Genomic DNA, 25,178 nt, shown 5'->3' with positions numbered 1-25,178 from the left:
CAGCCAGAGGTGGGAGATAAGAGCTCCCCCTCTCCCCCCATCTCTGAAAGGGGCTACTGCTTGGGCTACCTTTCAGATGTGGAGGCCCTGACAGTGCAAAAGAGTTGTTTCAAGGGTCAAATTCTAAGGAATCCACTTGAAGCTTTCTAGAAAATGAAGATTTTTTTCCTAGACCCCCTGTTGCCTTTGTGTTTCATACAAAATCAGGACAAAATATATCAGTTTGCACAGATGTCAATGGATTGTCAGAGGTACAGACAGCCAGCCAGGACCCAGATCATTGCCAGTCTGCTACTCTGCTTTTACACTTAACAGAAGGATTTAAATATTTTTTCAGGCAAGATGGGACCAGAGCCACAGTGTCTTTGTTGCACAGACCCCAGCATAGTCCCTACACCAGAGGAGTTCATTGCACCTCACAGACTTTCTTCTATGACCTTCCTCCTTGTGAGAGGATGATAGTGGATTTTGGAAGGGGGAAAAGGAACTAAGACAGAACAGTTCTGATTTGTTCAGAACTGCAGAAGAAATGCTGATGGAAATAAAATACACAAGTTTGTTTCTAGCCCCCTACTGAGCATGAGGTCCCAGTAGTACTGAAGCAATTCTGTATGTGGCCAGGGAATGGAACAGGGAGCAGAAGGTAAGGAGCTGTGCACGTGAGTTGGTGTGACCATGCCTCAATGAAAGGACCTGTCAACCCAGGATTGATGCTGCAACTTTTTATTTTATTTTTATTTTGCTTCACAAAGCAAATGCAGAGCAAGTAATAGGAGGAGGAGAAAAGGTGGCTAGAAAAGACTCCAAACAAAAAAACAAACAAAAAAAAAATGGAAGAGGAGGGAAGAGGCAGCTGCTGGAGTATAAGTGGAAAGCGAGCTGCTGTAAGAAAGAAGTTCATAGATGCCAAGCCCGCACTAATTCTTAATAAAATACAATACTGAAAATAGGATCTGAGAGTCTCCAAAATACAATATCTTAAGGGATTGGCAATAATACAAAATAAGGTTCATTATGTACAAACGAGTTCTGCTCTTGGTCTCTGTACAATGGTGGGAGAGGCATGGGAACATGCTCAGTGGAAGTGTTGGGGTTGAAGAGGGTGTGTTTGGACCCAGCAGTGGTTCTTTGTGGAGGGGTGGAGGTGGAGGATGGAAAATGCAGTGGTATCTGGTGACCAGTCGGAAGTTTGAGAAGAGCAGAGCTATGCTGAAAACCTTCATCTTCCTCACTTCACTGGCCACACAGGTATGGTTGCAGATAGCTGTGTCCAAATTTTTCCCAAATGGCCTTGGAGAGCAAAACCAATTTTCAAAAGGGAGGAAAGGATACCCTCAGTTCTCCCTTTCATTGAGCAAGAGCCATCCCATCCTTCCTCTCCAGAGAACCTTCTCCTCTCCCAGCCTGGGGGAAGAGGAGAGGCTGGGGCAGTGCAGAGTCTGGGGTGCTTGATGAGAAAAAAGTGGAAGAAGAGCGTGCTATGAGACGTGGCAGAGCATACAGGGACTTCCATGTTAAAACATGGGGCAACCTGTCACATACATCCCAGATCTCTGACACTCATATCCCACATTGTCCTTCCATCAAATGACAGCTGAGGGAAAGGAGCGAGAAAACACTTGACCCTTTCTACAGGGCTTTTGCTGGGAAGTAAGAAGGGTCAGAAATGGGTGTCTGGGTGCTAAAGAGGATAACATAGGCTTGAGATGAGGTCACTTCAACATCAAAATTGGCAAGTCTGGCCTGAGGAATAGTATGGCAAGAGTTTGCTAGCTTTGCTGTCAGTACTTAGAAGGAAGAGGTCTAAAACTGTCTTCCATGGCTCTGGCCAATTCCAACATGCCGCCTCTTTCCTGACAGATTCCTCAGTGGCTTTCACAACATTACTGTGCACATGGAGGATGTGAAGGGAATGACGGCTAATCTGATAGTCCTCCAATGCGTTGCAGAGCTCTCCTTGGTAGTTCCTAGAAAACCCCCATTTGGCATGAAGCAGAATTGGGAATGGAGAGCTGCAATGGAGCTCGGTTTATGGGAATATGTTTCAATCCCTCTCAAAGGGGAAGGCTGGCAGAATGGAAAGTGAGAAGGCCACTGACCTGGTTAGCGCTGCACTGTAGGGCCCAAGCTGGGAACAGATGGAGAAATACCACCTCTGCCTAAGCAGAGGTGCTGAGGATGGTGATAAGTGGGGTTTGGGGGAAAGTTGTTCTCTGTTTCAGAGCTCTGATTACCTAGAAGATGCTGGCTAATTTTTATGGTGATTTATCCATCTGGGATCTGTCTCCCCCACTCCATTTTCGTGCAGATCTTTGCAGATAGTTGGTGTTGAAGTTACATAGTCATGTCCATCAAGAGAAAACTAGAGCAAGGAAGAACTAGGTTTTCTCTCAACGGAAGCAGAAATATACTAACTGATGGAGGGCAAGGAATGAGCTCAAACTCTCCAGAGCCATTTCTCCAGCACCAGCATCACCCACTTCTAAGTCCCCCAGACAGGACAGTAAATCCAGCACTCTCTCTCTCTCTCTCTCTCTCCTTCAGGTGCATCTGATGTAGCCAAGGGGTACACAGATGGGGACAGCCCCCTTGTTCTGGAGGTTTTGGGGAGTGAGCTGCATGGTTAGGGGGCTTCCCCTGATCTCCCTCCAAGGTGAGCCCACATCCATAGGGTAGTGCCCACTTAAGCAGGAGGTAAGGCCAGGAGAAGAGTGTGTCCAGGGCTTCTCTAGACATCCATTGCTGGTTCTGGCAGTCCTGTGACTCCTCTCAGGGAGATCATTACTAATGGGGAGGATGGGGAAGGGGAGGAGCTGAACCCAAGGCCAGTTTACAAGTATCTGAATCCAGTGTCCTCTCCTGCCAAAGTCCCCTCAGTTGCTTGGTGAGGAGGGACTCCTGCAATCTGACAAATGGGGCCTTGAGGTCCAGCAGCTGCTACAAGAATTCAGTTGTCTCACTGGAGCTCGTCTCCCTGAGGAAAAGACAAGACAAGGAATCAGTCAAGATTCATTGTAGCCTCCTATGCAAATTCACATTTCTGTGTGCCCAGCTCGTTTGCTCTGACAAGGATGAACTCCTTCCCCAGGGTACTGAATGGAATACAAACCTGAGACCCCCTGAGTCAGCCGGCCCTCAGCAGCTCTATAGCAGTGGAACACTGCTTTACGGAGTCCCAAACTTTTGCTCTAGAAAATAAGCTTGTTCTTATGCTCCCTCACAGGACTGGCCTCCTCAAGCCACTGCCCTTAACTGATTGCCTGCCCCAGGTGGCAGCAGAGGGGACAGACATGCCTGCTGCTTACTCCCAGACACCATGCTGTGTTTTGGGGCCAGAAGGTGTCCCCACCTGCTTACCTCTCATGGAATTGCTCTTTGAGGTGGGTGAGAGTTGGGTCAGTTCGGTTCTGGTCAGGACCCTCCAGCTGGGTTTTGCTCAGATATTTGGCTGTCTCATGTGTCCTGTCCAGATGAGGCCTTCCCTCCTCAGACTGCCTTTTTTCAGCCTCCCACCCCTCAGGATGGTCCATAGTTAGGAAGGAGCTATAGCTCTCTTCTAAGGAGCTAGCACCCTGATCATAGAAAAGGAGGCTCCGTGACTGAACTGCAAAAAAGGAGATCATTGGTTAACAGGGAGGACATGGTCTCTTGCAATGAGTGTGGGTCATGACAGTGGTTTCAGTACGTGTTTACTCAGCTTTGTCCATGTGTAACTGCAGGATAGCCTCCTCCCCTCAGCTTTAGGAGGCAAATGTCCCCCTGGACACAGCCTCTTCAGAAGACAACCAGTCTGCCCTGGGACTCTTCCCTCATGTTCCTTCCTTTGACACATGTCATGTTTTGGGACAGCGGTTAGCACAGAATGACAACAGGCCCAAACAAGGAGTTGTTACCAGAGTTTGTACCACTGACAGATTAGAAATCTTCCCTTGTCACAGCCCCAGCATATGGGGTAGGCACAGAGGGGAGGATGCTATGCCTGAGCAGGAACTGTTGAGAGAAGAGCTGGAAATGGTTTGACAAGTTGAAATGGAGGAACCACATCAGACTCACTCTTACTGGTTGTGTAAATGTCTGGTGCTGGTGTTGCTTTCACTGTTTGTGATGCCGAAGAGAACTCGGGGAGACAGGGCATCAGGGACCCCAGGATCAGAACGAAGCAGAGTGCCAGCACCTAGAGAGGAGATCAGTACAGAGTCAGTGCCACTAGCCATGAAGAACCACTCTCCCCACAGCACACAAACATGAGTCTGTGTAAGAATATCTGGTCAGGCTGACCTGACCCCCAGGATGGGAAGGGACTTGCTGTGCTAATCTCTGCTGCAAATCTAAGAAGGGAAGTCAGAAACTTCCTCTTGTGCTTTATTTGGAGTATTTATGGTTCAATAGTGAGAATTTGTCTGTCCAGTTGAGGAGAGATAGTGGAAGGCATAGCTGAGAAACAAGCTGAGAAAGAAGGAGACTCAACAGAAGGGACAAACTCTGCCTTGACCAAAAGGAACCTGACCATTGACTCAGCAAGAGCTATCATGGGCTGTAAAGAAAACAAGCTCACTAAGAGAAATCTGTGAAGTACCACAGCACATAGCAAATTTAAGCTACAATCCATGCAAGAACAGAAATGACAGCAGAACTGTAGTTGCCTAATAGCTGATAGTAATGATGCAAAATCCAGTGAAAGGGTTAAATTTATGCTTGACATGTAGGTGTGCAGGACCACGTGTGCAGGACCTTCTGCTCTCAGGCAGACCAGTCACAGCTACCAGCAGTGATAAAGAGGTACTGTCATAACAGTGAGATGCCAGTGCTAATTTTAAGAGACTCTATAGAGCTTAGAGAACTGCCAGTAGAGAGCAAGAAGGGACACATGGGAAATGGTACAGAGCCAAATGCTTATTACTGAACATCCATGCCCCCAGCTCAGTGCTGAGACTGAGCAGCCAAAGAGGCAATGGTGATTTCTACTGCCCATGTATAAACTAGCTAAGTTTGACCTGGGAGGCACCTGTGGACATAGCCAGCAATTGCTTGACTGCTTTTCAGAAGTCACCTATTTCAGAATAGTTGTGCCTAAGTAAGGCACAGAAGTCAGTACATTAAGGTAATTTTGACCCCCAGTGGATTCCAGGAGATGTGGAAGATCAAATAGTAACATGGGAATACTATGCTATGTAAAGAGATATTTTAACTGTCCAGACTCTTCCTGGCTGGTTTTAAACTAAGGACATTAAACATGGGCAGCATAGATGCTGCCTAAGCATGTCATATCAGGCACACAAGGCATTTAGAATCCTTATTCCACAAAAACAGAGGAAAAAATAAATTTTGAATGGATGTTGCTTGAAATTATCACAGCCAAACACACAACTTGCGGAAAAGGGAGCCAGCCTTGTGAAGTCTGTTCTTCCCTTCTAAAACAAAACAGGTTTTTGGGCTGGGAAAGAGCAGTATGCTTAACATCTTGCTTTAACATGGCTTTCAACTGGGGCTTTGCAAAACAGCATTGTTTTTGCTCTGTTTTGTTTCAGGTTAACTCTGATGCTCTGATTCAGTTCTAGTTCAAACTCTACAACAATAACAATAACTCGTGTTTTGACTCTGAGTACCATTCATCTCACAGCTTTTGACCATCTCATTTTTGACCTCTTAAACATGAGGGAAATTAAGCTAGAGAAAACTACTGCAAAACCAGTTGGAAAGGTGGAGGCAAAATCAATTAAAAAAAGACACATTGAGAGTGTATTTATCAAATGGTTCACTGTCAAACTGTGAGGAAGTAACAGATGGAGCAGCAGAGAGATCTGTTATGGAGCTGGCAAGATTCAGCATTTTTAAACTTGACTTGAATGATGGACTGTATGAAACCTGCACTTGGGAGAGACTACAAACAGACAGGCTTTTGGTCAATATTCAGATTCAGAATGATCTTGAGCAGTGGAAGAAGTGGTCCAAGCGAACTCTGGGAAGATCTGTATAGATTAATGTGGAGACCTGTGGAGACCTCCAAGGTGGCAGGACTGATTAAGACAGCAAACACAGAAGTGACTACATGTTTCAGCTGTTCTACAGAACAGGATCTGGGAGTTAAAACATAGCACAAGACAGGCCCAAGTCAGTGTCACTTCTCAAAGGGCAAATATCAGCCCAAGCAGTATGAACAGGTGTTCTGGCTGGATCTGTACTGGCCCTCAGGTGGAACACTGTGTCCAGTTTTGGGCCTCATACTTCCGAAAAGATGTAGGGCCATTAGAGAAAGTCTGGAAGAGAGCTCTAGGAACAAATAATTCAGTAATTCAGCCTATATGGGAAGACTGAAGAAATCATGGTGATTTAGCATAGCAGACTGAAGAGAGTTGTTTTCCAGTGTTTAAAATGGAGCTGCACAGAGGGAAAGTAAACAGATCTTGCTTACAGTGGGCAGAAGTTCTAACAGGCTTAAGCTGTTGCAACGGAGATTAAGATGATAGCAAGAAAGCTTTATCTGGGAAAGATAACATAGCACTGAAATGGTTTGCCCTAGGAGGCTGAGCACTGCTCACCACTGGAGGCCTTCAAGAACTGGCTGTACAAATACCCAGCAGAAATGACACAGAGCAAAAGAAGGGTAGTCTGCTCCACTCCCGTGCTGCAAGGCATGATGATTCTATATATCTTTTGTGATAAGGAATGCTGTATTTGAAAATGGAAAATGGGAACTCGGAGGCTTAAGAGAGGAACTGGCCAAAGATAGAAAAGCACATTACAAATTCTTTAAATACTTGGAAGCTAGGAAACCTGAGAGGTTGGTGTGTGGGCTGGGATGCCTGGAATGAAGGGAGCAGCAAGGAGAGATAAGACATTGCTGGGAAGCTAAATTAGGTATTTTATCAGTCTGTAGCACAGGAGATACCTGGAAGGCACCTCTTCTGGATTTGCTTATTCCAGGTAGTAGCACTGAAGATTTGCTGGAGCCAGGGGTATTCTGATGAGATGCTGCATTAAGGAGCAAGAAGTCAGTGGGCTCACCTGGGTCACACTTGAAAATATGGAAAGAACTCAAGAATGAAGACAAAGAAGAGAGAAAAGAAAAGACAGTCATTAAAATCTCGTTTGAAATGAGGGCAGCAAAGGATACCCAAAGTTTGAACAGATTTTGAAATGAAGAAGAGCTGGAAATTATAGAACAGGGGCTCTGGAACTACAAAAACTGAACCAAGAACAAAAAACAATCCCTCAGGACACTGAGGATGCCGAGAAAATGGGCCAAGCTCCTCACCATCTGTCTGCATTTTGTGGCTGTTAACAGCAGAGGAGTGATAACCAGATATAGATAACTAACTCTGACAAATTTGTCACAACCAGCTACTACAACAATCCTGCAAAGACATCACAGGGGTGAAGGTTATATTTTTACCATGGATCAGAAACTTTCTCACAGCTAAAAATGAGATGAAGAATAAGCAATTACTCTATTTATAGCTACACACTGGCATGTCCTAAAACTCCTCAGTGAAGCCAATGTTTAACCATGATCCTCCAATATGAGAAATGAGAGGCAAACAGAGATTATCAAAATAACAGACAACCCCGAGTAATTTTGGTTAGTCAAAAGGGCAAACAAAGAGAATTCCATCTGAATTTAACAAAGCCTGATGTGCCGGCATAGCCAGAACAGATGCCACTTCTTGCCGATAAACACAAGGTAATGCCCTCTGGGAGGAATACTTGGACTGTTTTGTCTGCCCTGCTGAGTTAAACATTAAGCATTACCAACTCAGCAAAAGAAAACTCAATCCATTATGATGGAAGCTCATTGAAGATTTTTTCTGAATGGCTGATAGCTAAAGAAAGGCAAACAAAGTGCCATTTTGCCCAAAAGAACAAGAAAGTGAAAATGCAGGAATTATTCTAATGTTGCTGCATAAACAACTGGCAATACTGATGTATGTAATGACACAGGGCCCAGTTCTGGTAACTATAACACAAAAGGAGAGAGCAGATATAACTGGCAACACAGCAGGGCAGCAGGAAAGAGGGCAGAGACAAGCAATCTACAAAGCTCTGGAGAAGCACAGCCAATAAGGGAAGATGGAAATGAAGCTTATACCATTAGACAGGTGCCGGTCTGTGTGGAAGCCATTTTATAAGGTCTGGAGACTTTCCCAGCTACCAGAGCCTGTAGCTTCTGTAACTGCTGGAGGAGAGTCCTGTGGTAGGAAACAATGCATATCAAAACTTGATAAGGAGGTAGCAGCCAGTAAGTGAGGCAAGAATATCACTACTCCCTTCACTTTTTATCTTGATTTTTCCTTCTCAGAACAAGTATCTCCCCTTTGCTGTATCTTGCCCAAGTTCTCTGACCAAACAGGCTTGGGAAGCGAGAAACAGAAAAACGTCTCACTGGCAGATCTACCACCACTTTCACTGCACCTACTCACTGTTATGAATGTCCCATTCATTTAGGATTCCTGGGTGCCTCAAAGCCTGGCCTGTCAACTTCCAGAGCAGTGGAGAGACAGGGTACCATGAAAAGCGAGCTCTGGGATGGAAGCTGACCTTTGCAGACAGGTCAGACCCTTAGCACAGAGTTGCCTGCTCCCACTTCACTCAGACACACTCTGAAGCTCCAAAACTTGAGGTGGAGAGAGAACTAAGAAACAGCTGTGATCCTCTCCAATTTATTCAGTCTTGCCAAACTCTGCAGAGGGATATGGGCAAAGCCAAATCCTGAGTTCAGCAATTAATCATTCTCTGGCTGCCCTGGTTGGAACACATGCTAAGGTCTCCCTGCCCCATTTAACTGTTCATGGGCATTCACACACGTAAACACAAAACAGTGGTAGGTGTTACCAAGAGCTACTGAACCCTTCTCTGAGCTGGTGAAGCAATCTGGAATGAGGGAGACTACAGCATATACAGTTCCCAAAAGCTGCAAATTACTGAAATGCAGACTACTGCTGAGTTTCCCCCTGGGAGCACTAACTGTTTTTAGACAAGCATGTTTGAGCTTTTATGAAATGCCAGGTCCTAGGGGCAGGTGATTTCAGGAGAATCCTGGCTTTATCTCTTTCCAAATCCTCTTCTGCTCCTTGTTCATACAGAGAGAAGCAGAGAAGCACACAGTGTCCCAGTGGCAGTGCTCAAAAACCAAATCCCATTAGAAAGAACACAATGTATATTTTGGGAAAAAAAAAAATCTGTTTTTTAGGTCAGTCTCCTGATTTTGCAGGGTGGGGCTAATGCTTTTTCATCATCAGGAATGCTCACACTCCCAGAGAGTCTGAGGGGCAAGCTGTGCCCCATGCATGAGAGCAGCTGGGCAGCTGTATCTCTGGCAGATGGGAGACCTCTGGCTCTTACACACCTCAGCTTGACCATGCCTGACAGCACCCGGTCCTGGCACCAGTGGCTGGCCTGGAAGCCAAGGCCACAGCACTCGTGTCATGGATGGGAGGAAGGAGTGCAGTAGAGCCTCCAGGAGTACTCCACAAGCTGTAGTGGTAGCAAAGGAGTGGTGAGGAACTGGCTCTGTGGCTGTGGTTCTCCCCTTCAATTCAAGCTGATATAAATAGGGCTATAGAAACAAGCATCCCCTTCACCAGCCTCGCAGCTGACCTGCCCTTGCTCACACCTGCTGCACCCAGTAAGGAGGGACAGAGCTGGGCCCTTCTCCAGCTCCTGCAGGGGTGGGAGTCTTCATTATTTGCTTCCAAGGAAGCAAATTCCTCTGGTGATCAGTTGGCCAGCTCTGCATATATGAAGCACAAGCGCTCACCAGAGCTTTGGGTGAGGGAACTTTGGGACTTGGAGCTGCTTGCTCCGTTTGGGTGAGCAGCAGCAGCAGAGAGGGAGATTCTCAAGGCTTGTTTTACCCACAAGAGGCTGGGAAAGGGCTGCAACATCACATGCACAAGGAATTGCCCTGGATTTGGTGGGAACTGGGATCTCTGTGAGAGGAATGGGCTTTCCCTGCATTCACTAAGTCTGTCTAGCTTTCTCAAGAGAAACCTGAAACAGCCACAATATGCCCAGGGCCTTTTATTCTTCCAAAGAGCCCAGAAGCAGAAACAATGGGGTCTGAGAGGCTGGTGTGAGGGGCCTCCCTTGATGCATCTGCCTTGGAGACAGCCAGAGACCTGCAGGGCAATGGGGAAAGCAGTATGAGCCCAAAGGGCTGCAGGGAGAAGGAGGAAAAGATATGGGATATGGGAAACGCCTTCCCTCCCTCCCCTTGCTGCAGAGTGTCCTGGTCATCCCAATACAAACATTCCAGGCTTGCTAACAAAACCCAGCTGCCTCATTGCTGTTGAAGGCTGAAAACCAGCGCCTCGTGAGCAGCCTCATCCACCCGGAGTTGGGGCAGCCTGCATTTCCCTTCTCACCCCCATGCCCCAGCACTCCCTGACTTCCCTTCCTGCCCACCCTGCCCTACCCACAGAGGGTCAGGTCTAGCCCCTCTTACCTGTTTGCGTTTTCTAAGGTCTCCACTTTTTTCCAGAGTTCATTGTTTTCTGTTGTGTATGTCTCAACCCTATGAGAATAAAACCCATAGCCAGTTAGTTACAAAGGCCAGACAGATAAAGAATGCAGTCCTTGCCTCTCTTGGGGTGTGGAGGCTCAATGGCCTCATCCATCACCTGCAGATATGGTCCTGGAGTCAAAAGTTACTGGCCCACCTGCTTGCAGACAGCCCCGATGGAACAGGGTCTGAGACTGCAGGTGGACAGTTACATGTGACAATTAAGGGTTTCCTGAGGGTTGGAGAGACAATAGTGCTTGGTTACAGGCAGGTCAAGTCAGGACAGACCCAAAGTCATGCAGATATTTTCATCACTTCAACCCCTGCCTAAGGACCATGACAAAGGAGGAGGGGGGCAAAGTTAAACCTCTGCTACTCAGACTGAGAATCTGCCCAGGCTGTGAAATCCAGGCCGTGCCGTGCAATCGTTGGGCCAGCTCCGACTGCAGGCACTTGAGGGCAGCAGAGAACCTGCAGGCTCCCACCTACAGTTTCCAAAGGGAAAGTGGTTAAGCTGCTGTTGGGACAAGGGAAGGGCAATGCCTGCACACCCGGAGGAAGGCGGGCCAGGCACACAGCCTGATCCTGATGGAGGTTTCCAGCACAGCCTCTGAACCAGGCGTTCCGTGCAAAAACTGGGCTTGCAGCAAAAGTGTCAAACTGAATGGTGAAGGGCCCAAATACAGGTTTTGACTAACCAGCTTTAACAGAAAGCCAAGCTGACCAAAGACATGTTCCATTAAAAAAAACAACAACCCAACAACACTGAATGCTGCTTTTGGTTCACATTTAAACCTGGCATTGTTTGAAAGCCATCTGTCATAGCAATGCTCCAGCATAACAAACTGCTGAGTACATACAGGCACCACAGCCACAGCTGGGAAAGAGGCCCCAGCACCAAATGCCCTAGAACTGCCTCTTGATCTGGGCCAGCCAACTGCACCCCAGCTCGAAGGATCTGGGTGTCAATGTGGGACACCAGCTGGAGATAATGAACTGTGATGTCTGGACACACATATGCATGCTGAGGTGCCCCATGAGAACCTGAAGTTGCCTTGAGTCATTTGTTTTAATTTAGCCTTTTTGTGCAACTAGAGTAGATAAACCAATAGCATCAAGGAGAAAACTAATTAAAGTTGGGTTTAGGGGTTGTTTTTTTCCATTTGCTGATCTCAGATGTTGTTAGTACCTGGGAAGAAGATGGCATTTATACAGAAACATGAATTTGCTCCTGGATTCCAGCATTCTTCTTTGCCCAGAAATGCCCATTAGGGGTTTAGGGGTTGCTAGTACAGGAGTTATTTCCTACCATGTCAGTGTTATGTGATGTCACCATAGACTTATGCCTGCTATACATGTGGGACCTCAGGGCTGCAAGGAGAAAAACAAAGCTAATGCAGAGAGTGGGAGGAGGGAGTATGGGGAATAACTGTAGTGCAAGTTTTTCCTTGCTATCAAGTACTTGTGTGTCCACCTTCATGGGAAGAGGGGGGAGTGCTCTCAGAGAGCCCACTGCTTGTGGGACAAACAAAATAGAAGTAACTTCTAGTGGGGAAACAGGACTCTTACCCAAAATCCCACCTTACTGGCAACCAAAATGGCCTGTGTTTTACAGGGGACCAGCCAAACTAAGCAGCTGGAAACACAACATTTCTTCAGCAACCTTTATCCCTTAAGAGGATTTCTAGGACGGAGGGGAGTAGGGGCAGGATCCCAAACCAAACTCCTCTGCAGCCAGCCTTGCAAAGAATCATACTTTTTTAGCAATTCAGAGATAAAACACTAGAAAAGAAGGCTGTAGATGGACAGGATTACTTTTTTAAAGATAAGACTGAGAAGAAGAAACTTACTTTTTCTCTAGACACTCCACATACTCTTTCTTTTTCCTGCGACTCTCCTGAGCAGAGATCTGTGAGAGAGGCAAGCCATCAGAGAGGAGTCAGCATCATAAACTTCTGCATATTTCTTTGTGGCTCATGCATCTTGTCTGTTCCCTGCACACACAGCACTCTAAATGGGGAAGTTGCCTTCCAGTCTGTCATTCCTACTTGTCTCCATGCCAAAACTGTGAGGGATGGATACTGTAGGTATGCAGCCTTTTTTCTCCTCTAGGCCACAACCATTTGTTGCAGTATGTCCCTCACTGCCAAGAGCATCTTTAGAGTTGCTTTGAACTCCTCTGACTCACATGGGTACGTGCTGTGGCCATCTGGGCTGATTCTGCCCCAGACCATTTCTGAGTCACTAGGTGATTAATTCAGGGTCTCACCATTTCTCCCACAGGATGCTTTCCTATACCAGTCTAAAGTCTCACAGCCTCTGCCTGGCTCATGAGTTCTGTGCATCACGCATTCGGCATCATGCAATGGCTCTGGTTTCCCTGCTCCCCCAGCAGGGGCTGACCAGGCCAGCTTGTATGATCTGTGATGCCTTGGCTAGTGGGCCGTATCAAGGCCACTTCCCAGATATGGCTGTATGCAGAGCAAGCATGCAGAGATGCCACATGGCCCCATTTCTGTAGGTTGGGAGGCTCCTGCTAGTGTACCAAAGGCAAGATCCCACCTTTCTGAGCTGCACTGCAGCTGAGGAGGTGAGCGTAGCTATTGCACTGGCAGCTGAGGATGCTCTGGAATCATAGGAACTGCATGATTACATTTTTTGCAGTCACCTTGTTCTTGATTTTTCTTCTGACTCTCTTCAGTGCTTTCTCCTCTGCTTTGGTGAGGGGCAGCTTGGTAGGAATGGGGTAACCCTCAGCAATCAAGGTGCGTTTCTCCTCTTCGGTCAAGAGCAGCGGACCAGAGGTTCCTTGTAATTTCTGAAACATAGAGCATCCATAAGTGTCAGCAATGAGTTCTATCCCAGTGATCCTCCTTAAAGCCCTGCAGAGTATCCAGAGGCTTTATACATCAAAACAGAATACACTGCTGCCACTTCCCGAAGTGTGGGGTGGAAGACAGCACCTGCTAAAACAAGGTAGCTGATGGCAGGTATTATGCAAGACTCATTGTATCTCTCCTCACTTCTCTGAGCACCATCCTGTCCCCACATCCCTGTGCTAAGACATCACATTGCTTTGCCAGAGCATTTCAGCTTGGAGACCTTAAAAAGGCCAGGATCTCCTCCATGGGCCTTGGAAAGCCTCCAAATCCCTCTGAGGACCAAGGAGCCCTGCATCCCAGTGGTGTCCTGGTGCCTCCTTACGTGTGGTGCTGTGAGGAGAGGTGAAGAGGAGATGGCAGTAGAAGAGCGAGCAGCAGGCCGGGCTGGGCTGGAGGGAGGCAGGGACCGAGGGCTCTGAGATCCATCGCTGTCACTGCCGTGGCTGCTGGGTGGAGTTGGAGGCATCTGCACCAGGTCATCAACTGAGAAACAAAGAGATCAAGTCAATGGCTCTCATGTCAGCCTGTTTGTACAGGCATAGGTCCCTGCCATAACACAGGAAAGGAGAGGGTGATGAGTTTCACAAGATAGGGTGGGTCTGAGAACCAGGCTGGACAGAGCACTGCCCAAGACAGAGGTGAGATTAACCTCAAATATGCTAAACTAGGAACTGAAGGAGAGCTGGCAGGGGCTTTGCCAAAACACTGAAGGTACTTACAAAACAATAAGGTACTCTATTGTCAACCTAAATGAAGTACAAAGCTCATGATGTTTTGCTCCATAGCCTGTTCACAAATACTGGAAGCTCTGTGAGAGAAAAGCTCTTCCAAAAGCACTGCAGGGCTCACACACTTGATCCAAAGGGGCTCCAGTCACTCAGTTTATTTCTAAGCACTTGAAAACTGTCCCCACTTTGTACTGGAGAGCCCTGGGGGCCTTAATGGAAGTGGGAATATGCCTAAGGAATGTCTCTCTGCGGTAGTGGGAGCTCCTGTAGTGCTTTCATTTGTGCATCGGCAGATTTTCAGATGCTTGGGTTTCTTTCAAATTAAACTGGATCCTGAATTTCCTGACTTTCAGATGGTTATTTTTGGATAACTCTACAGTCTCTCTGAGGATTTCCAAGGCACTCTTGCATATTTCCAACTCTGAAGTAGCCTGTTTTGCCTGGGAGTCCCTGTGTGAACAATTCTGTGTGTGGCTGCTGGTTCAGACACTGATCTGCATTGGAAGAGTGCAGTGTTGGCTCCTCTATTGCTCTGCGCCCCAATACTACCTTGTATGCATGGCTCTGACCTCAGGCATTGTCTTTTCTCCCTGTATAATATCCAAGTAACATAGCTGACCAGGAAATTCTATCTTCTTACCTGTAGGTACATTTAGAAACTGGTTCACCTCTTTGGGTTCAGCTTTGATCACAGGTGCTGGAGTCATTTCTATGGGAATCTGCGGAAAAGAAGTAGAAAGAGCTCTTGGGCACTGCCACCTCCCCTGCCCACAAGGTTCCCACCAGTTCTGTTCACAGTTGCTGCTCTCCTGCTGCCTGTCCTGTCCCATCTCACTGCTCTGCTGTAAGCAGCCTCTCACCATGCATAAAGGAAACCAAGAATTCAAACATAAGCCCCTGAAATCTCAGTTGCTGGGCACACAGAGTGCAAACACATTTGCAGAGGAAGAGGCAGTGGCAGATGGATGTGCAGTCAAGCAATGCACTGAGTTGAATACCTCCAAAAGGGAGATGACTTTTATCCTTGGCAATGCTTCTTTTGATGGACCCAGACAGTGTAATTTAAACCAACCCATCCATTATCATGCGAAGTCCCTCTTTGATCTGCCTTCATAAGTGGGAGTATAGAGGTTATATAGAAACAGAAACAGAACAACCCCCCTTGTCCTGCTCACATGACTTTCCCCAGGGCCACTGGTCAACTGTTTCCAATCGCAGTGGACAGAGAATTGAATAAACAGTAGATTTATTCCCATCTGGCTTATGCTGCCCCTCAGCTCCCTGGCTTGCCAGTCCCCTGCCCACCACAGGCTGGAGTTTTTACACTAAACAGACACATTTCAAACTCCTCCAGACTGTAAACACAGCTGAGAGAGCACCATGGAATGGCTGCTAAGCACACACAGCACAGCAATGAGGGCACAGCAAGTTCAAGCTGTGTAAATAATAGATGAAGTTTGTGCCCAATTTTGGCTCCAAGAACCCATTTGTTTTGGATGGTTGTTTAAATGGGAAGAAGGTCAGCATGAGTGAAAAACTGAAGTGAACACCAGAGATTCTCTACTGTTATCTACTGAGCTGCTAAAAGATAGGCAAGGTCTGTGTGAGGCTGGTCAGACCTTCTATCTGACCACCTCATCCAACACAGTGGACTCAAAACCAGCCAAACTGAGCCCCAGCTTACACCCACATACCAGTGGCATAAGCGTACCTTCTTCAGACAGACTTCTTAAGAGCCTAGATATGACCAAAAGAGTTGGTCCCTTTTTTCGTAGAAATAATAATTTCTGCCGCTTCATAGGAAAAAGCAAGCAGGAGCTGGAGTGGGATCTCCATTTCCAATGAGCAGTTGTGAAAAGTGAGAGGCCATGTGACAAGTCCAAAGCCATGGAAAAGACAGTGGCAGAGGAGGGGCCTGTACTCAGCAATAGTGGGTCACTGGCATCACTTAATTTACAGTTTTCTGAAAAATGAAAATAAGTCAAGAATGGTTACCGAAATACTGGCAAATTTGAGGGGACAGATCTCCATCAGGTGCAAGCTTAAAGCCTTTGGCTTTTGTGCCAAGGAACCGTGCTTATATTTGACTGAGGTTGCAATGCCTCCTGTGCTGGAGAAAATCCTCCCTTCACCATTTTCTCTGGAAGGATAAGTTGTCTAGCTTCACTGCAGAAATCAAGAACATAGTTCTAGTCAACACCAGGAATGCTGCTCCTCTGACTGCCATTTCAAGAGAATGACAAATAATGCAGTATCTGGGCTTTGTATCACTTCTCCTCTCTGTCCAGCAGCTAAATCACCTTGCAGGACCCTGCAGTCACATGGCTGGGTCTGCATCACCAGGGGTGCTGCTGTGTGAGAGCCCAGGCTCCCGATGGATCTTAGATGGGCTCACCTCCTCGGGGACTGGCAGTCGCTGCAGAGGGTTGAGGTTCAGCACTGGTATGGAGCTGGCAGCTAGCTGGGACTCAGGCAGGTCTAGAGCCAGGTTCTGTTCCTGTTTCACCATGATGGAGCAGAGCTTTGGCCCCAGCGACCACACTCCATTCTCCAGCTCTGAAACATGCACAATGTGAGAGTCAAACTCTAGCAAGAACAGCGGAAGGAAAAAAAAAGCCATGCAGACAGCTTTCCCCCGACTGAGGAGGCTGCCCTTCCAAGTTAGCACTGTCACCACACATGCATGTGCAGGCCCACAACACAGAGTACTAAAGGGAATGAACCCTCAGTGTGTGGGGAGCAGACTTATGTCTCTGCTGTGCTCTGACTATGCAGCCTGAGCTCTGGAGGACAGCTGCAGGATTTCTTCCCCCACTAATGTCTATGTCTCATCCTCTAGAGCTTATTTATATTTAGGGCTTAGTGAGAGGAGGATGCTGGGCTGTTGCTCCTGAGGCAGCGTGGCCAGCATCACAGAGCTGCCAGGTGTGTTATCAAGAATAGCACAGAGATGGTGCTGGTGAGAGGGTAAGCATGATGGCAGTGAAATGCTGACAGTGCTGCTTTGGCCTCCCAATGATGTGCCAAGTATAAGGGCTTTGTTGCCTGACAGGAAGGAGAAAGGTCCATTTCTGTGGAAGGAAGCCCAAATGTGGCACCTGCTCGTCAGGCTGCTTCCACAGCTGCTCCCCTCAGTCTCACCTTTGAGACTCTCTCCTCCACCCCATGTTGCTCAGCAGAACTGCTGCCTACAGCTGTGCCCTGCTGCCATTGCTGGCAGAGACAAGTAGCAGTGAGGGAAAGGAAGTGTCTGAAGAGAACTTGCCCCCTGCCTGCTCTGTCCTATGCACATTTGTGGCGTGAGCCTGGCTTGTCACTGAAAGTAGAGATCACAGGAACTGCGATTCAGGCAGCAGTGGATAAACTGCAACTCAGATGGCAAAAAAGGCTGTTACGCAGGAGAGCTGCCTGTGCTCTGCTCTGAAGTTTTGGTCTTTGCTCTTCAAACATTTCAGCCTGCCAAAAACCTACTCCTAGCTGGCCTGCAGCCTGCGCCCTCCTTCTTAATCCCCATCCCTTCCCTTTCCCTTTTTATGTGACAACCAGAAACACATTTGGCTTGACACAGGACAGACTATTGCTAAGCGTGTCACCAGATAGTGCCCCAGTTGCCTCCACACGACGCCACAGTCCGACTCACTCTCTGACCCCCCCACACTGCTCTCTGCATGCAGCACTCTCAGTCAGACTCAGGGATGTTGCCTAGCTGTCTGCTGCCTGCAGCGGTTCTGCAATGCAGGCCTCAGTCCAGAAGGTCTCCTGGCAAGAGGAGAGGAGGAGAAAGGTCCTTCTCATCTCCAGAAAAGCCTGCACAAGAAAAATACAAGCAAACAGCTGTTCATGTGGGAGCTGCCATCTGACCTAAACTTAAAGGTACTGTAGCAACTCAGCCTCTGTTGCCTTCAGGAAGAGCCAGGGCAGAATCCTGCCTCTGGCTTTTGCTTGGACAGGGTGGTGTTAAAGCCTGGGCAAGAATTTTACCAGTTAACACAGTGCTGCCATTCCCAATGGAATATGTTTTCTTACTGTCTTTGGTCTAGCATCTCTTATCTTCTGCCTAGACAGGGCTCTCTAGCACATGCTCATTCCTTCCAGTTGGCTCTGTGACTGACATCTTCAAGCACCAACACAGCTCCCACGGCTGCTCTGTATGTGTATCAGCTGTGTGTGCTGCTGTCAGTGCTGCTGCAACACTTCCTAGAGCTTCCCACAATGCAGCTGGGCCAATGTCATCAGGCAGCGTCTCAGGCAGGGGTGCCCTGCACAGCCATGGCAATGAAGAGGCTTCTGAGCAGACAGACACATTTTCTCTGTCCTGCAAAGGACACCAAACCCACAGCTAGTAGTGAAGTCCCAGTTACCCCAGTATGCAGACAAACACTTTCTCTGGTGGAAGGAGGCAAGGTGTTACACAGCCACGAGTGTTTGTGTCCACAAAACTTGGACTGACTTCTGCCTATCACAGAGATAAGGAACCTTGAGAAATCTTCCAGTCTATCCCACTGCTCTAGGCAAGTTCAACTCCATCTCTATCAGTCCTGACAGATGGTTGTCTGACTTGATCTTACTCCTCTGAAAAGTGATGAAGTATCCACAGCTTCCTCCATCTGAACACTTCTATGGTTTCACTATGTCCATTATGGGAACACTTTTCTTTACTCTATGATTTGAAGCCTCCTCTTCCTTGTCCTCCCATTCTGTTGCAAAGCTCTGTATTTCCCTTTTTCTCAGAGGTTTGAGGCATCCTCTGTCTGTGAGGGCTGCTGCTGAAGCAAGTTACCAGACAAGGGAGAGCAGACCACCAAGGGCTCTCCCCGATGAGATTTGACTCAGTGTGAGAATAGCCCCCAGTGCTGTCAGTCCAGACAGGCCAAGGAATAGACACCCAAATAAGTATGTGCTCTCCCCCCATTTCCTGTCTACATTCTGACCCTGCTCTCTTTCCCACCCTCCAAGATTTATCTGGGGAGTGATTGGGTTACAAAATCAGAAACATTTAAGTCATCAGAGGGTCAATAAAGGACTGAGGAGGAGGCATTCCAGTGTGGACACATCCGCGTTCTGCTGCCTTGGAAGGATGTTTCAGAGGTCTGTCCAGTCCCACTGCAGGTCTCACTGTATGTTGGTGGATGAGGCATGCCAGGAAGCTCACCTGCTGCTCTAGATACTCTGTACATATTGTGAAGAAGTACGGCTGAGAGACACCTGTAGCTGCTCTGGGTTGAGGAGATGAGGCAAAGAGCAGTGAGAAAGCAGGACCTGTACAGAAGGGCAGGCACTAGCCCAAGGCTGGTCCAGCACCTGCTGTTCTGCACAGCCCTGGTTCCCCCTGCTCCTGGCGTCAAATCACGCCCTGCAAAACTGAGGGCTGGTACTGACAACTGAAGCAGCCAGTCCGTATGTACAAACCATCTGGAAAGCAGACTCTGCTGATAAGCAGGTTCACAGTGCACCAGTGGATTGCTCTAGCTGACCTATATTAGTGGGAAACATGTGAGAAGGGGCAGGATTTGGAAGAGTTTTGGAGATCTGCAAAAAAGCTGGAAAAAAGCTGATAAAGAGCAAGCCTCAGCCAGCTCCAATCCTAGACAGAGCAGGGGCATTCCTGAGGAGCTCTGCAGACCAAGCAGAGCTTGCTTAATGTTAAAGAAAAGCCATTCCTGGATAATTAATTTGAAATGAATGTCTAAAAGGACTGAGACTGGATGGAGCTGTGCCAAAAGGACTGCACAGTGTTGCAAATACTGGACATTACTCAGGGCTTCACTAGAATATGACTCATCCAACTGTGAGCTAAGAAAGCCCTGGAAAGATGAGCTGAATTATCTAGCTGCAGGACTGGGTGCACAAATACTCCTATACCTGCCATATTAATACTAGGCCTTACTCTCTGTATAGAGCTGACCTGTACTCTCAGAGAGCAAGGGCCAGGTACATTTCAAGCTCTCCTGAGTTATGTGCTGTACACTCTGTGCTGGCCTCTGCCCAAGGATATCAGTATCACACTCCATTCAGGAGAGTAATGGTCTTGGTCTTGCCTCTGAGACATGGCAGCTGAAGGAGGGGCATGCCCAGACACAGAAGAGAGGAGCAGTCGTGGTAATAAGTGTCTCAGAGAGGAGTCCCTGAGGACTTCATGTAGGCAGCTTCATTTCACTGCTTTCTACAAATTCATCTTTTTGCTTCTGTCATTCCCAAGTCTTTGCCTCTCCTATTCATTTTCAGGGGGAAAATAAAGGTGTGTTTATTTGTTCATGCCGGTTTGTTTTTTTCCCAGTCACCCCCTCCAAGATTGTACTGGAGTTAAAGCTAAGGAAGAAGAAACGGAAATCTTTTTTGATACTAAGGCAGAGCTGCTGACCCTGCCATAAGCCTCTATCCCAGCACCAATCTGAGTTGCCCCTAAGGAATGTGGCAGATGGTTGTGCCCTTTGAAGGGACCAAAGAAGCAGTGGAGGACAGCCTCCTCTCCTGCCTTGGCATTTGTACCAGAGAGCTGGGATCATTCTTGGCCATGAGAGGGAACCCTCTGTCCCAAGTCTCACTCTTGCTCAAAGGAATGGCTTTCTTCTGTGCATACTGAGCCTGTGCCACTGCTTTTTCAGGCAGCCTGGTGTCCATCAGCTGTTGGGACACCCACACATTCCCACAAATTACAGGACTCTGCAAGGGTGGCTCTAAAAATATCCAGCCATCATAAATTATCCTGAAATGAATTGTTTTAAAAATAAGTTTTGAAATTACTCTCTCTCTCTGTCTCTTGCTGAAAGAACTGCTGGGAAAGAATCCACTTATGCTTCCACAGGTACCAGCACTCATGCTTCCTATGTTCAAGCCAAAACCCAACTGCCTGATGCCAAAATGGAGCTGGATCTAGGACACTGACACCCAAATTTGCAGAGTCCTAAAAAGACATTGTCTATTGCTTGCAGGAAGCTGGCGGCACACCGAACCACAGCCAATTATCATCCTTGTAAATAATAGTAAGCCTGGCAAAGGGGCAATGTGACTGCCAGAGCACAAATGGAAGGAAAAAAATGTGGGCTGTACTTGAAAACTGCAGATCAAATTCTTCCCTGGATTAGCCAAGCGCAAGCCCAAGGAATAGCTAGTTTGTCCTTATACATGGAGCCACCCAGAGCCTCTGCTAACAGATGTGCCCAAAGCTGTGCAGTGTGCATGTCTTATGCTCACCATTAGCATTATCTTCAGTCTTGACAGGCACAAGGGGGCTCTGGGGAGCAGAGTCTCCACTGAGGGAATAGCTGTGCTCTGCCTGGATGCCTGGAGTGGGTGGATCCAGGTCCATGTCCAGCAATGGGTTCTTTTCAGCCAGTACTGGGTCATCGAAGAAACTGCTGAAGAGGTCATTGGAGAAATCCTCCATGTTGTCAGAGAAGTGATCCAGGTTCTCTGAGAAATGCTGACAAAAGACAAAGGGAGAGAGAGCATTAGTGTCAGCTCCAAGAGGGATTTGAGAGCCTTCCTCTGTGCTGAGGGCCAAACCTCAACAACAGGCCTTCTTGAATGGGAAAAAGCAGTTCCTATTCCTTGCCTGCATCACTTTGACTAAAACACCTTGAATAAAGATAGAAACGGATGTGGTGCTGTAAATCACTGCTTGTTTATCTATGCCACGAACACTCATGAAACTTTTCTATATTCTCTCATTTCTGCCTTTCCCTGTGAGTTCTGTATCTTTCTAACACCATCTCCCTATGACAACAAACTGAATAGAGGACAAGGCAAGAAATTCCTGTGATGACAAAATGCAAGTGTGGCAGAAAATCACAGTCTTCAACACCTGTCCTTGGTGACAGACCCTTTCTCATGTTCTCTGCCAGCAGCAGTAGGCACACTGATGCCCCAGAGAACATCAACCCAGCTGCTGATTTATATCAGAGAAAAAACATCAGTTGGATGAACATAACAGGAAGGCCCCCTGTTGTATTTAATTTCCTCTGGGATTTAACAGCCCCTCTGTGGACCATATGAGGCTGTACTCCAGCCAGAAATGCCTGTGAAATTCGGTTCCCCAATGAAGTTTAAACACTACAGATGGGCTGTTAACAACAAACAATCGTTCCACTAATCATTCCAGTAACAGTCAGTAAAGCTGGCCAGTGTGGCTGCAGAGCTGGGCTCCTCATGCAACAGGGAACCTGCTTCCTTTGAGGCATATCCTCCTATTCAGAAGTCAAATCACTAACTTTTCCATTTGCTACAACAAAGCATTGGTTGGGCAGGGAGAAAAATGATGGTTGCCAAACACCAGCTGAAAAATTATCCCATTTGTTGGCAGATTGAGGCTTCTGGCTCAGGGAGAGGAAAGAAAAGACAGATAGATTCAAGTGACTTACACAGACGGAACTATGTAACTTAAATGAACTGGAGAGAGCTCAGCAGAGTCAGACTAAGCCTGTCCCCCCAACCCCTGCCTGGAAAAGCATCTGGGTGGGCAGAAAGGCATTGAAATTAGTATATTGAAACACCAAGAGCAACAGGGTACAGATGAGAGCGGCAGAGAGCATACAGATCCTAGAGTGGAGACACGACTGCCAATGAATCCCCCGGGGAAGAGACTGGCTCCTAGAGAAGGATGGGGTGCATGCGGTCCTTTCTTTCCCTAGTACTAGGACTGAGGGAGGAGGTGGCCAGAGGACCCCGGATACTGAGGCTGTAGGTTCCTGCTCCTACAGGAAGGTATATTTGTTTTACCTGAGCACAGTAGCTCTGTCAACATTCCACTGGCTGTCAGAGGGTTGGGGTGAGGCTGGAAAGTGAAGTAGGCTCTGGCTGAACAGACCCGTGCTTCCCACCAAGTGAGGGAGGGAGATGGTGAGCTGCAGCAATCTCCAGCATGGTCAGTGCCTTTCACCCTACATCATCATCCCTCAGCCGCTCAGTTTAAAACCTCAGTGCTCACAGGGCATGCTGGAAGTGGGGGTAGAGTTCCTGCTACCAGCATCCTGCCTGAAACAAGGTTTTTCTCCCTTTGCTTCCCTCCCACTTGTCCTCTGACTGCCTGGAGTTACAGCCCAACATACCACCATCTTGAGGCTTCCCTGGAGACCAGACACTGCACCTGCAAGTCAGGAGGAAAAGGCATACTCATGCTAAATCCCAGTGTTGAGGCCCTCCCTGGGATGTCTGGGCTGAAGTTTTCTCCACTTGTTCCCCTAGCAGAAGCCGAGTTGGCAGGATAGTTGGTAAAACCTACTCAGCCATTTCCAAGTTGCCTAGAAGCATTTCTGCACTTGAATCAAGTGACAGAAAACACCTTCCATCTGTGTGGAGCATAACTTCTTCAGAGGTGTCTGAGTCAGCAGATGGAACTGGGTTAGACGGTTGTCTAAAAAGCACTGAAAAACCAGGTTTTGTCCTATCCTAAAGCATCGACGGATAAAGAGTTTGGAGTCCTGAGCATTAACCCCAGAGAGCGCCTGCTCATGTAACAGCTGTTCTTTGTCTTGTGTTCTCTAAACAACACAAGCAAACACAGGATATGAACATGACGGTAAGGGCGAGAACATAACCACAGAGAAGTGAAGGGATTCAGAGTTCTGGCTGCCAGCACACCATGGCACAGCAGAGCCGGGATACAACCAGAGGCACTAAAATCATATATACTCTTGTGACCATCAAAACTAGAACCACTGTGCAGTCATGGGAGAGAAGCAGACCTGGATGGGCAGCTGTGGGAAGAGCTGTCGGCAACTCTGCCATGTGCTTCAAATTTCTTTCACAACTGTGCATTAACAAAGGCAGAGGTGGGAGTGAAGAGTCTGAGAATGCATTTATGCGGTAGTTCCACAGATTATCTTTTAACAGCATCCCACCCACACTTAGAACAACAATCTCTTGGTCAGTCAACAATCTTTCCATTGTAAGACAAACCTACCTGGAGAGAAGAGGCAGAGATGTGCCTCTGGCTTTATTCCAAAACAAAAAAAATCACCCCAGTAGCTGCTGAGGGGTGAGAGATGAGTAAGGAGTGCAAGGGACCAAGTATCAGAGCCTTAACACAGGTACCAACATTGGCAGAAGTAATTGCAGGTTTCTCGTTCTTTGAGTCATCACACAGCAGGCTTGTTGGAGAACATCACTGCTTGGAGTGAGGATGAAGGCAACACTGTTCTGCAAGACACAGGAGTTCAGGTCCACAAGAGACCATTCTCTCCCAAGAGACAGAGACCTACTGCACAGTGTGGTAAAACATGAGTTCCTTGGGGATCCAGAAATGTTGGGGCATTTACCCTTTCTGGGCTCCTGGGTATTATCCTCCAGCACAATTAAATACTGGAAAAGCCTTCTCACCAAAGCCCCATTTCAGCTCCCACCACTTACACTTACACATACATCTCCAGACAGAGATGGTGGAGAGAAAGGAGCTAGCCTATGAGACTGGGAGTAACTGTGGTCATTATCAAAGGGGGCACTAAGGATCTGACACCTTCAAAGAGCAAGATCACCTAGAGCCGACACAGAGCTGGAGATTGCTATTTTACTCAAAGAAGGTGGCAAGAGGCAAAGGAAGGCAGAAGAAGGAAGGGTAAAGCAAAAATGACATGACTTTGTAGTTGGCTACATCCACAATGGACACTACAGGACCAGCAGGAAGCTAAGTCACCACATTTCAGGAAGACTGCTGGGTCTCTTGGGTTGGCTCTGTTCTCTCCTGAAGCCAAGAAGTATTGTTAATTTTAGATTTCTTATTAGTATAAGACATCTGTCCATGCAACTACATGGTAAGAGGAAAAAGCGTCCTCTTGTCCAGATTCAACTGTGATGGGCACAGTGAGGCACAGCCCAGAGTTTACTTTGGAGAGATGCCATTAAAACCACTGCCAATTAGCTTAGTTTGAGCCTGCTAACCCAGAGCAGACAAACTGTCCCACCCAGCCTCATTTTGGGAGCTGCACTTATCTGGCAAAACTCAGAGGCTTCAGTCATACTCTTCCTTTGCATGTGTGAGAGAGAAGGCTTTAGGGAACTGCATGTCCCAGGGTATGGCGTCTCAGGGCTGTGCAGATCACGACAGAGCATGAGCTTCTGAGCGATAAACAGAAG

The 25,178-nt window shown here is 47.6% G+C and overlaps 1 protein-coding gene across 2 annotated transcripts in view; it reads right to left on the bottom strand.

Moving 5' to 3' along the window:
• Positions 1 to 707: 707 nt before the first annotated feature.
• The window catches only part of CREB3L1 (cAMP responsive element binding protein 3 like 1), a 44,237-nt gene continuing 19,766 nt past the window's right edge, over positions 708 to 25,178 (bottom strand). Inside the window, exons 2-12 of one of the 2 annotated variants that reach the window (XM_071559458.1) lie at positions 21,303 to 21,531; positions 16,504 to 16,664; positions 14,749 to 14,827; positions 13,703 to 13,863; positions 13,167 to 13,316; positions 12,349 to 12,407; positions 10,442 to 10,510; positions 8,087 to 8,186; positions 4,054 to 4,174; positions 3,358 to 3,604; positions 708 to 2,974 (exon numbers count right to left, since the gene is read on the bottom strand). In XM_071559458.1, coding sequence (XP_071415559.1) covers positions 2,938 to 2,974; positions 3,358 to 3,604; positions 4,054 to 4,174; positions 8,087 to 8,186; positions 10,442 to 10,510; positions 12,349 to 12,407; positions 13,167 to 13,316; positions 13,703 to 13,863; positions 14,749 to 14,827; positions 16,504 to 16,664; positions 21,303 to 21,531 — 1,413 coding nt within the window. In that variant the 3' untranslated portion in view covers positions 708 to 2,937. The remainder of the gene's footprint in view (positions 2,975 to 3,357; positions 3,605 to 4,053; positions 4,175 to 8,086; positions 8,187 to 10,441; positions 10,511 to 12,348; positions 12,408 to 13,166; positions 13,317 to 13,702; positions 13,864 to 14,748; positions 14,828 to 16,503; positions 16,665 to 21,302; positions 21,532 to 25,178) is intronic. The other variant, XM_071559459.1, reaches the window with a different exon arrangement.

This window comes from Pithys albifrons, chromosome 6 (assembly GCF_047495875.1).
Source record: "Pithys albifrons albifrons isolate INPA30051 chromosome 6, PitAlb_v1, whole genome shotgun sequence".
Lineage (NCBI taxonomy): Eukaryota > Metazoa > Chordata > Aves > Passeriformes > Thamnophilidae > Pithys > Pithys albifrons.
The sequence above is the reverse complement of the archived record's forward strand: the minus strand, read 5'-3'. Positions and strand labels throughout refer to the sequence as shown.